This window comes from Vanellus vanellus (genome assembly GCF_965231255.1).
Source record: "Vanellus vanellus genome assembly, chromosome: 16".
In the NCBI taxonomy this organism is placed as follows: Eukaryota; Metazoa; Chordata; class Aves; order Charadriiformes; family Charadriidae; genus Vanellus; species Vanellus vanellus.
In genome coordinates this window covers 6,908,823-6,921,424 of record NC_138921.1, presented here as the reverse complement: position 1 = coordinate 6,921,424, position 12,602 = coordinate 6,908,823, and the positions used below count along the sequence as shown (strand labels likewise).

At 43.1% G+C, this 12,602-nt stretch overlaps 1 protein-coding gene across 1 annotated transcript; it reads left to right on the top strand.

Moving 5' to 3' along the window:
* Positions 1–2,469: 2,469 nt before the first annotated feature.
* HIC2 (HIC ZBTB transcriptional repressor 2) lies at positions 2,470–4,722 on the top strand (the record flags this gene model as incomplete). Its single annotated transcript, XM_082491671.1, has 1 exon — positions 2,470–4,722. One exon carries the CDS (start codon positions 2,470–2,472, stop codon positions 4,174–4,176), a length of 1,707 nt encoding a protein of 568 aa, XP_082347797.1. The 3' UTR covers positions 4,177–4,722.
* Positions 4,723–12,602: the final 7,880 nt, after the last annotated feature.

Sequence of the window (12,602 nt, the reverse complement as noted above, 5' to 3'; positions counted from 1 at the left end):
AATGCTGTGTTGTGTTGCAAGCCATGTTTTTGTCCTTCCCTATCAATATATCTCAGTGACCCAGAAGTAAGTGCTTTTACTGGCCTGGCTAGATAAAAGCAGGTACTTGGTGCCTCTATGCTGTTGCTTCTTCCTCTTAATCAGCAATTCTGGAAGCAAGCCACTAGGACCAGACACATGGCCTGCGTGCTGCAACTCTGATGTAACTAATTACAACAAAACTTGTTTTTAAAGTGCTCAACACTGCTCAGTGGTGGTAATCCCCATCTCTATCACGTTTTTGTGATGCTGTAGGGTGAGTTTCTATAACAGAAACGCTACAGATGGAGAAGAAATAACTGGCTAGCACCACGGCAAGCCTGTATTTCCTCCATTTGGCTGCTACCTTTTCTAAAGCCAGCCACCTCTGGGAACAGCATTAATGTGCACAGTGGTGAATCCACTGTCTCCTTGGGTTCCCTTCCACTGCTGAAACAATATAGAACAGAAAAGCAGAGCAGCCGGTATAGCTGTGGGTCAAGGTGATGAGCCACTGAGATCTCTGTGGATACTGAATGAGGTGCTGGTGCACTGAACAGGGGCCACAAAATTCTACCAAATGCGTAACCAAGCACCAGGCTGACCAGCTAACCAAGTGAAGAAATGTGTCCTGTGGGAGAAGGTTGGCACCTACTTGGCAGATCTGTTGGTAAAAGTATAAGTACCAGGCTAGTCAGACAGCAACATGGCAGGAAAAATCCCATTCATTTACTTTTTGGTAAGTTTTTTTCATAAAGCAAACTCTTTTTGTTGTGCAGAAATGGATAATGTAAATTTACCACCTTTCTGCCAGATAAAATCTTTCTATTTATCATGTTAGTGAGAATCAGGTTTGAGGGAGGTTATTTTTAATATTGACAGTATCGCTCCTTCTTTTTCTTTTATACACATACTTGACACAGAGGGAACATAATGCAGTCTAATGCTTCATCATTTGAAATCTGATGGGACAAATGTGGTAATGGGACTCACAAGCAATGAAAACATTAACTGGTTATGATTTTAAGAGAAAACTTAAGCTCTTAATTTCCATGGACTTATGGCTTGCTGCTCCTTCAATAGAAGAAATCTGTTTCAATAATATGAGGAACTGGGAAAAGAAGGAGCAGCAAGAAGGAGCAGAAAGAAGTGGGAGGCTAAAGGTGGCTGGTTTATGCTTGGTATTTAATTCCTACATTTGAACCTCAGAAACTATTTTAAATTAACTTATAAATGATAAATGCCCATTAGAAGTAGTAGTTGGCACTTTCAAAAAAAAAAAAAAAACACCAAAACCTCAAGAAAAAAAAGTTTAAAAATCGACCTTGGAATTCCTGAATGCAGCCCCAGATTTAAATTCCATTTCTTATGTATTGTAGTATCTACCAGATGTGCAATTGCAATTAGTTCTGATACGCCTCAAACTAGATATTTCCTACAGTTCATACTACGGGGAAAGCCAATATAAATATCTAAACTAAAATAGATAGTGAATACTGTTTGCAAAATTCATGAACTACACAGGTAACCACAATTGTCCTCTCTTCGCAGTACTTCAGGGTAGAGAGACTTTGACTTGAGATAGGTTACCTGACTCTATCAGTTTAAACAAAATTCCTTCAAAACTAAAGGCAGGGCAGAATTAACTTAAGAAAACGGTTTCAGATTGGTGAAGACATTTGGTGGCATTTACCTAGCTCAGCATCCCAAATTTCAGCCAGTTTAGCATTGATTCTAGCCCTTCGTGTCAATGGATTGGGATATGGACATTGCCGGGGGGTGGTTTTTAAAGCAGCCTTTCATACTTTTAAGGAGATTTCCCATTCACACCTCGGTGTGATTAATTCCATCTTCAATGGATGTTGCTACTTGTCATTTTCTGAACTCCAGAGCAGCTGGGTGTTGTAAGATTTCAACATGTAAGAGCCAAGAATATTAAAGCACGGAAGCTGCAGCTTATGCTAATTATTTTACATGCTCAGATATGCAAATGGCAGTGAAGTAGATGCTTCTTTTTTCTTCCTTTTTTTTTTTCTTGCTCCTTGTCCTCCCTTCAGATTTCTGTCAGAAGAGAGAAACAGCTTTCCCCTGTACCTAACTATTGTTTTCCTGCTGGTATCTTTTGAATGGTAATTCCAGCCAACAAAGATTGCTTTTGTAAAAAAAAAAAAAAAAAAAAAAAAAAAAAAAATTTACAAATCTGATATTTGAAAGACTTGAATCAAATCTTAGCATGAGAAATACTTCTCTCTGTATTCCAAGCAGGATCACAGCTTGCAGAGCTGAATGTACCCAGAGCTCCTTGGTCAGTGTCAAGCTTAACATAGACTGCACCATGTTAAGCCAGTCTATTAAACGTAGACTGGTTTGAGTGGAAAACAGCAGGTTCACACCTCTCATTGTCCTGTTTTGCAGGTGGTAAGGTGAAGGTGAAAGGAAGAGAAGGTGGAGATGGAACTGCCAAATCATGCCAAACAACTGCTACTGCAGCTGAACCAGCAACGAGCCAAAGGTTTCCTCTGTGATGTGATCATTGTGGTAGAAAATGCCCTGTTTCGTGCCCATAAGAACATCCTGGCAGCCAGCAGCATGTATTTCAAATCCCTTGTCCTGCATGACAACCTGATTAACTTAGACACGGACATGGTGAACCCCACCGTGTTCCGGCAGATCTTGGACTTTATTTATACTGGTAAGCTCTTAACGACTGACCAGCCCGGTGAACAGAACTTTAATGCTCTCCTCACCGCAGCAAGCTACCTCCAACTGCACGACCTGGCAGCTCTCTGCAGAAAGAAGCTGAAGCGGAACAGCAAGTCCTTTGCTGGCAAGGCCGGTGGCCTTGGTGTCGGGAGATCTGCTAGGAGTCAGAGACTTTCCACTGCTTCAGTCATCCAAGCTCGCTATTCAGGGTCAAATGAGGGGTTGAAGGGCTCGCACTCAAAGGAGCTGTCAAAGGGAAAGCTCTCTGATGATGAGGTCTTCATCAGCAGCTCCAACCAAGAGAACTGTCATTCCTTAAGCAGGGGAGCCAGTAACAATGGCGGTGGGGGCAGCAGTGCAAATGGGAGCACTGGCGACCAGGAGCTAGGCCTCGACCTGTCCAAAAAAAGCCCGTCACTCCCTGTTGCAGCCTCCCATGATGACACGCAGCACAGCGAAAGCCAGCATGGCTCTCCCCAATCTGCCTCAGCCCCCGCAGCCAACAGTGCCTCATCGTTCGACGAGTCTGGAGTGGGAGCCCCTCACAGCATGGCAGACAGCAGCGACCCCATGGAGATGGATCTGAGCGAAGAGTGCCACCACTCATTGACAGAGAGCAGCCAGCGCAAGGGCCTCCGGCACTCATCCCGCAAGAAAGAGTGGATGAAGAAAGACAACGCCTTTGACCGAAAGGAGGGGGGCAAAGACAGGGATGAGGGTGAAGGGCTGCCCAATGGCATCCTGCTGGGGCCCTTGTCCAAGTCTGTGGAGCGGAGTCTGGCCGGGGCCTACAGTGCAGACCTACCCTACCCATGTAAGGAAGAGGTGGAAAATGGTAAGGAGAACAGTGACGACAGTGGCGAGAGCGAAAGCGGCGGGCATACTAGTGCCAACTATGTCTACCGGCAGGAGGGGTTTGAGCCAGTGGCCTACGGTGACAACCTGTATGTCTGTATCCCCTGTGGCAAAGGCTTCCCCAGCTCCGAGCAGCTCAATGCCCATGTGGAGACGCACACCGAGGAAGACCTTTACATCAAGGAAGAAGGCACGTACGGCGGCAAGGACGAAGCCGAGGATTTGTCCAACCCCAACCAGTCCTATGCTGCGGAGTCCCGACCCTTCAAGTGTTCAGTGTGTGAGAAGAGCTACAAGGATCCAGCCACGCTGCGGCAGCATGAGAAGACTCACTGGCTGACGCGGCCCTTCCCTTGCAACATCTGCGGCAAGATGTTCACGCAGCGGGGGACCATGACACGGCACATGCGCAGCCACTTAGGGCTCAAGCCCTTTGCCTGCGAGGAATGCGGGATGCGCTTTACCCGGCAGTACCGACTGACAGAGCATATGCGTGTCCACTCAGGAGAAAAACCTTACGAATGTCAACTGTGTGGTGGGAAATTCACCCAGCAGCGCAATCTGATCAGCCACCTGCGAATGCATACCTCTCCCACATAAGCCAAAGACTCCAGAATGAGCTTCGAGCCCATCCGCAGTGATTTACCTTTCTGTAGACTTGCTGCTTAAACAAAAAAAAAAAAGAAAAAAGAAAAAACAAACAAAAAATGGGGCAACTCCCCATACTCTGTTCAGTCATGGGAGGCCTAAACAAATGTAGCTTTAACATTTAAAAAAAAAAAGTTCCTTTTTTCCCTTTTTTTAAAAAAAGAAAGGTCCACAGCCAAGCTGATGCATTTAGTCTAACTCTCCCTCCAAATTTTGGTGATCTGGCAAGAAATACCACTTCTTTTTGCACACATCGACTTCATTGCCATATTGATTATCTGGAGCAGGTATGGGAACCATGGAGAACTTTCAGCCTCTGCTGGCTTCCCCCTCCCTGCCTCTTTCCTTCGTGTTACTGTCACCCTACTCACTTCCTCTCTTAAAACCAAACTCAGTAGGGGCATTTCTTGCCATTAAAAAGAAAATAAAGTACACCTTTTCAGTGGCCTAAGTAGCTGTGAAATAACATAGCATTGCATTCACAAGCGCGGAAGCTGTGTCTGTGGACCATCTCACAGGGTTGGCAGCCCCTTCAGATGCTGTGGGAAAGCTGTAGCCATGGTGGAACCCACCACCCTTCCTCTGGGCTGGCGATGGTGGGGACAGCAGTCTACCTAGGTGTACTTCACTTAAAGAAATGGCGATGCCTCCCTCACCATCCCTCCCTTTTGGTTTTGATCTTTATCCTTGGCACACGTAACCACACGCCACCTTTTCCCACAAAACACGCAAACCTCTTCTGCCTTACCCATGACTGAACAGGGACTGGATGCCCTGGGAATTTCTTTCAGTGAGCAGGGGGTCGTCTTTACTTTTCTAGTAGTTTCGTATGAATATTCTTTGCTTAGAGGTACTTGTTTTATTAAAGGAAAAACCATTGTAACGTTTATGTGAATGTTTGAACTGGAAGGTCTGAGGTTAATTCTAGGGTGGGTGGGTGGGGAGGGGGTTTGATGTAGGCTGGACTTGCTACAAGTTCCTTAGGTACTTTTTATTATTTTTTATTTTATTTTGTGTGTGTGTGTATGTTTTTAGCTTTCCTCCCTCACTAAAGAGCAAGTCTGGGTGGACAGACTTGTTACCTTTGCTACCTCTTGAATTCATGAGAACAATAAGATGGTTAGTGAAAGATTAGGCATTTTTTTTTCTCTTATTGTAAGTAATAAATGTATAAAAGTAGAAGCTAAATTAAAGTTAAGGGATTTTTACCACCCCGTCCTTCCATCAAAAGTCAGCTAGAGAAATGTTAAAGCAAAGCTTGGCCAAAGACAAAGCAAAAAACACGTTGAGCCAGAGGCTATACTGGCTGCTTGGACTGGCTCATTTGCAGTCTCTTGGCTGTTTGTAGTCACTTTTATCTAAAAGAAGAAAACTTCTCTGAGCTTTTTGGGCCCTTTCCAGCTTTGTTTATTGAATCTGGATACTATGGGGAGGGGAAAATGTCCCCCTCATCTTCCACTCCCCCAGCACATCTGGGTCAGTCTGTAAACACCTGGCAGGACAGAGGGTGAGGGCATAGCAGCCTATAATTTACTAGAATCCAGAGTGCAATAAGGTGGGGGAGAGGAGGAAAAAGCAAACCAAAGTGTTTCATATCCTCCCTTTTAGACAATTTAAATACGCACACAAAAAAAAAAAAAAAAAAGAAAAGGAAAAGAAACAAAATGTTCTTGCAACATCTGCATAAGACATCACAGCCAACAGCTGCTATTGGTTTAGGAGAGAAGACAGAGAACTTAGCCCACCGATTCTTGGCCCCCTTGACTTTGTTGGCGTGACCTTGTGGAAAGCTATGGCTTATTTCAAGCTTCCCGTGACTGTGGTGGTAAAAATTCACAGCCAGTAGAATCATCCCTTCTGAATTGAGTAAGGTTTACACTTGTGTTTTTTCATTTGGTTTTTTTTCGTTCCCCCACTCAAACCAGTATAGTCGCTATGTGTAAGGTTTACCAAACCACACATTTTGTCTTTTTTAAAAAAAAACAAACCCAATTTTTTTAAGTTTTGACCAAAAAAGAAAAAAGAAAAAAAAAAAAGAAAAAAGTGAGCATGTTTGACTAAAACAAAGAAATATAAGCTTCATTTTCTATTGGGTGTTTTTTGTTTGTTTTTGTTTTTTTTTGTTTTGTTTTTGTTTGTTTGGTTGGTTTTTTTTTAAGGTAGACTAGTCCATAAGAAGTCGTTGGGTCAATTGAATGAACTGAGGAAACTGGAATCCAGGCTCCAAGCAATAGACAACCCTAAGGCGCTGAGCCTTGGCCTAGTGTTACGTTACAGGGAACACACTCGCCCCTCTCGCCCACCACGCTCCAGTGTGCTTCTCCCAGTGCCATTGTCTGCTTGCTCCCACACGCCTGCGAGCTGTGGAGCGTGAGAGGGGAGCGTGGACTTTTGTTCTTTTCCAATTGTGCAGAGATGCGCTGTTTTCTTTTGGGGGAGTTAGGTGGGTTTTTAGTGTCTTTAGCACTTCCACATTTTTTAACATATTTTAAATTCTTTTCCCCTTGATCCCCTTGCCAACCCCCCTCTGAGAAGGTCCCCATATTGTCTTTGGGGAGGACAGGGAAGGCCTTGCCATCTACCTTTTTCTCAGAGCAAGCTTCAGCAGGGCCCAGAGACAGCTGTGCAAGATTAGTTCCTAGGTACTTTCACCCTGCCTTTACCTTCCCTCCTACCTTCCTAAAGCTGAGCTGAATCCCACACTGGCTTGAGCTGCAGCCAGAGCAGGCTCCCCTTGCTGCTGGCTGGCTAAGGACCCATCAAGTCCACACTTTTAAAACAATTTCTAGCTCCTTTGTGAGAAGAGCACGATCAGGGGTAAGCCCTGTCCCCCGCTGCAGGTTTTGGATGCTGGTTTCCCCCATTCACTTGTGGCCCTGCTGGGGCACGTGGCCTGCAATGGGGACAGCAGGTGGGTGTCTGTGCAGAAGCCACCCTTGGTCACAGCAGCTCAAGCTGTGACCGACTTAGCCAAGCCATGGAGCAGCCCAAGGCGAGAGGAAGCAGTGAGCTCCTAAGCAGGCAAAGAACCTGCTCCCCCTCACTTAATTCCTTTTTTACAAGCGTGTGTGGGTGATGTAGCCTCTCCCACCACCCCCAGGCTCCCTCTTCATTTGCTTCTTAAGCCTTGAGAATCATGTTGAAGTTTCAGGACCCAATGCTATTTTTAACATTTTTTTTTTGGAGCGTCTTTTTTTTTTTTTTTTACTTTATCCCCTCCCCAGCACTTAAACAATACGACATAAAGTCTGTGTACAGCAAGAGTATTGTACAAAAGGAAATTTTGTTCTTTTTTCAAGTAGCTGTGTAAAGTTGTGTTCCATAGATTGAGTATAAACAACATTTTCCAAATTGTGACAGTAATAATGAATAACTAATAATACTCAAAACTTCAGGGACTGTTTAAGGCCTGCTTGGGGCCTAAACACTCAACTGCATTTGTACGACATAGTATTGTATCAAACATTTTTCTGTATTTTAATGAGAAAGCAAAACACTAGTTTCATATTTAAGATTTTAAGAGTTTTAGGGTGGGGGGGAGGGAGTTGCATTTTTGTTTTGGTTTTTTTTTAATTTTATTTTAATTTTTTTTTAAATACACAAAGAGCCTCAAGAGGAATAAAACAATTTAAAAACAAACAAAAAAAAAAAAAGAGGCCAGGCAGCTTGAGTATATGCTTTAGTCACTTAGTTCCAGAATGTTTTCGGAATAACAGGAAGAAAAAGATAAAATAGCAAAAGTTGTATAAAAGAATAAAGAAGCTCATACCCAAATTCACAAAACTATTTTTTAAACCAAAGCACATTTGAATGAGTATGGAACCTCACTTGGCTCAGAAAAGTACTAATATATTTATCTCATTGTTTACATAAACTTTTACAGTTTCAGACCTCAACAGATCTAGGGGCCAGTCAAAATTAATCTTTGCTTTTTCCATTGGTTTGTCTCTGAAGGCTACACAGCGTTTCCCAGCTTGGGAGGGGAGATCCATGTCCTAGCCTGCATTCCAGCACTGCTCGGGGAGGGTGGGAGAGGGAGGACAATTAGAAATATGGCACGTAGTTATTTTTTTTTTTTGTCTTCAACCCATGAGAGATGTTGCTGGGAGTGAGACCCAGGCACTATTGCAAAGGCATACCAGTCTACCTCTTCCTCAGAGGAGTCTGAGGCTACCAAGAGGGTAAAGAGAGATGCGAGAAGCTCTAGAGATAGGGAAGGATGTTGTCAGAAGATGGTGGGAGCTGCTGTACCCAGCACATCTCCTTAACGTTAGCCATGGGGACCTGGGCTCAGCTGTTTTCCAGTCCTTTACTGCAAAACCTCCAAAACCCAATGCCTGGCAAAAATCCCCAAAAGCCTAGCTCTCTGCATTTGGGGGAGTTAGCAGGAGCCACAAAGATCACAGAAGACACCAAAGAGCTATTGACACGCAGCTTCTGTGAGGCTTTGCGGCTGCTGATGTGGAAGAGTACGCACAACTCTGAACCACCCCTCTGCGCCAGGTAGGGGCTGTGGCAGAGGTGGCTGATCTCCCTGCGGTGACTCGGGTAGCTTTAATGGTCTGGTGTGAGGGCAAGAGCACGGGCACATAGCTGCCTCCTCCTGTTCAGAGCTGTGCTGGGGCCTAAGCTGTACAGTTCGGACCATCTGAGCCACTCTTTAATTAAACAGCTGGACTGATTCACTCCAGACCTTACAGTCATGCACAAAGAGCCCAACCAAAACTCCTAAGGCTTTCTAGGTGGAAACCTAGGCTTGATTTGCATGTTAGAACAGTCTAAAGATGGTTTGCTAAAATACTGCTAAAGCCAAAAAAAAAAAAAAAGGTTTTTAAAAAAGCTCCCCATCATTAGTCTTGCCCCTTTGTAGCTTTACCTTCTACACCAAAGCCACCTCAAACATTTGAGGGGGGGCTGATGGAAAATGAAATATTAATTTTGCCTGGTCTTAATATCTAACAAAGATGGTGCAAACACTATTTGACAGTGTTGTTTTTGTATCAATATGTATGTGCAGTAATGAATGTATTTATTTCTCAGATTCTGTATGCACAGTTTTGCAATGTAATTCAGAAAGTTGCAAACACAAAGATGTGTCCGCAGGGTCTTCTCTACAGGATTTCAAAAAAATGAAAAAAATATATTAAAAAAAAGAATCTCAGAGACTCTCAGCATAGCCATAAACCATAACCTGTGAAGACAATACAAAGACTGGACTTTTGTAGCTTTGCATAGAAGAGGAATTTATGTTTTGCTGTATTTAAATGTTTCCATTTACAGTGTCACTCTTTTAAGATTCCTGTTTTGATTTTTTTTTTTTTCCTCTCTTGTGTGTGTGGAAAGCATTGTTTTCAAGCAGTGCAGGTTCAAAGTCTGGGTTAGCAGTATTTTACCGTGTCGCTTCAGTTCTGAAAAGCAGGAGTATGGGTCTTGACCAGGGAAACATCCAGCGCACTCAGTGAAACAAAACAAATTCTGAGGCAACTGCTGGCAAAATCCGGAGAAGGTAAAAGTCATCAGAGGAATGGTTGTGTGCTTCTGATTGCAGCTTGTGACTGAGACAAGTCCATTGCCCTGCCTGAAGGACAGGACAGAGCTCCTTTCCTAAAGTTCCCCTCACCTCTCACTTACTGTTTACTGTGGTAGCAATAAGGATCTCAAAAGTGGGGAGTCGATGCCCAAGATAGAGAGCAAGCTTCGTGCCAAACCCAACAGCCTCTGTGCCATCTTGTGATGGGCCTTGCAAACTATTCCAAAGCATCAGATTCCTTATAGCGTAAGGTGGTTAGAGTCCCCGGGAAAAGCCTCTTGTCCCAGTATTGGTGGCGTGAGCAGTTATGGACCTGCTACAGCCTTAAACCTGCATGAAGAAAGGATGTTTGTTGATTTATGTGTATTTGCCAAATTTAGAAACCTTTCCAATCAGCTGTAGTGAAGTCAAGGGAAAAGCAAATAAAAACCAAAGAGACAAAACCACCCTATATTTTAAACGTGTTTGAGAGGCTCTAGATAGTAAACATCTAGCTCACCCCAGACAGCAGAAATGCTCATCATTGAGATGACATGTTTGAATAAACATTTGTTTAAGCAAGAGTTTAAAATCTAAATGAGCTCCGAGCTGTAATTCTGGAACAATTAAATAGACTTCTAGCATTTTTTTCTTAGTTTTTGTTTAATCTTAATGATTTGCTCAACATCAGCAAAGACTCTCCATTTATTGTAAACCCCTTTCTTTTCTTAAGCTTACTCTTGCACTCCAGAACTGGCCATATTCTTGAGAAAGAAAATTTGGAGGTTGCTTTCAATAGCTGGAAATAGCTTGTTCCAGTGTTTTAAGTCCCATGGTACTTTATGGTGTGGATTTTAGTGCAGAAGGCAAGCAGTAGCTGATTCTCAGTCCCTTTCCACTCCTCGTATTTTGCATTTTTTTCAGAGTAGGGTAAGAAATTTCACCTTTGATGATTTCCCATTAGACTCACTAAATTTGCTTTTTTCCTTGTAAAAGGAAAAGATTTGGGATCCCTTGTGAGGCAGTTCCAGCTCTGCTGTGAGGGTCCTAGCTGGACTTCCTAGTCAGGTTGGCTTCATTTCAGCCCTAGTTCATCTCTGTGCTACATCAGAATTGCTATTTATTCTGCTTTCCTTGTTTTAACTAACTGGACTCAAAAATATTGAAACATAAGTTTAGAGCTAGAAATGCATTTTTTGTTCAGTTGTTTGTCACCATCCTCTTCTTCCCTTCCTTCCCCAATTTTCCTAAGCATTTTGAAGCCCAGTGTTGAACACGTAGGAATCAATGGATCAGTGTTTTTTGAACAGAGCAGACCCTGTGGGATGCAGTAGGCAAGGTCTAAAACAGAATACTTCATGTTACATTTGTTGGCAGTTAGGGGACAAACTTCATAGTGCTTGCTTTCCCTGAGGAGTGGGACATTTTTTAAACTTTCTCATTCACAAGTTATCAATCGAAGCACCTAGCACAACTGTTGCTCTAACTTCCACGGGAGTTTTGACTGGCTGGGGATAACTTTTCTATGAGCAGAGGATCTTGTTCTGGCTGGCTGGATATTTTTCCCCATTTTATTTTAGTATTTTAAATACAACTGAAAAAGGGATGTTGCATCTCTCTTTTAGTTTTTTGTTTGTTTGTTTTGTTTTTTTTTTTAATTTTAAGCCTTAACTGTCAGTCAGTCTAGGAGCCCTGGATGTTTCCTGGGGAGGGGAAGAGGAGGGAAGAGGAGGGGAGGGCAAGGGAAAGGCCAACATTCCTGCTGCAATGTTCTGTTCATTTCCTTCAAGAGCTTGAATTCAGGTCAGAGCCACACATAGTTGTGGCTTCAACTCAAGTGTCATATAAAAAGATACAGAAATTATAATATGATCTCAGCATTCAGAAATTTGCAGTCTTAATGTACAGTGATGAGAAACTGTTATTTTATGATCTTTTCATTAAAAGCTTGATTGAAAAATTACATCTTTTGCTCTAGAGTTCACCTTTTTCCTATAGCTGACTCTCTCCATGTTTTCTCCTCCCTCATTTATTCTTGCCCAGGCATCCGAACCAGCTACTTCACAAAGCAGACCCCCCCACATACATAGCCTAAAGAGCCACACACAACTTCTCAGTTTGTGCACCTATGCACTTTGCTCATAAGCCAAAATCTGATGCTTGTTAGAGTATAAGAAAGGATGAATTGCGTGGGACAGGCTGGCATACAGTAAACGTGCAGGTAATGGATAATGGAGGAATCATAATTTCACCTTTTTTGTTGCGACCCTGAGCAAAATGAGGCTGGTTTTGAAAAGTTACCCCTGCTTTGTCCTAACTACAGTTTAAAAGCAGTGTTTCTCAGAGACAGTAGATAGTAGATGGACCTGCTGATCCATAAATCCCTTCAGTCGATTTGAGCTGTAAGTCTAACTCCCTGGGCACACCTCTGAGGAGCAGAGAAGAGTTTCCTAAAAGAAATAAGGGTTCTCCATCCACCTGGTGGTGCAGGTAAAAAGAAGAAATTCTTCCAGGGAAGATGGCTATAATGGCAAAAGCACCCACTGCAGATTTCAGCCTCTCAAATGTTAAGATTCAGACATTTTTCCTTGGGCAGGTTAAGTGTGGCCCTAGCAAAATTAATTAACATTTCCCTGGCCTGGGTTCTTAATGGTGTTTTCTGGTTTCCAGGCCAGCTTTTTGCATCTAAGGATCGTTCAATAAAATACCTATTTAATGAAGACAAATTAAGCATCTTCACCATAATGCAAGAGCCAAGCCTAATATTTTGCAACACTTCCCTTTGTTCCACTATTCATCACCACAGCACCAGTTTTGTTGTTTCTCCCAGAGCCTGTTGGAATGCCTTAATATGCAGCCGAGTAACAGT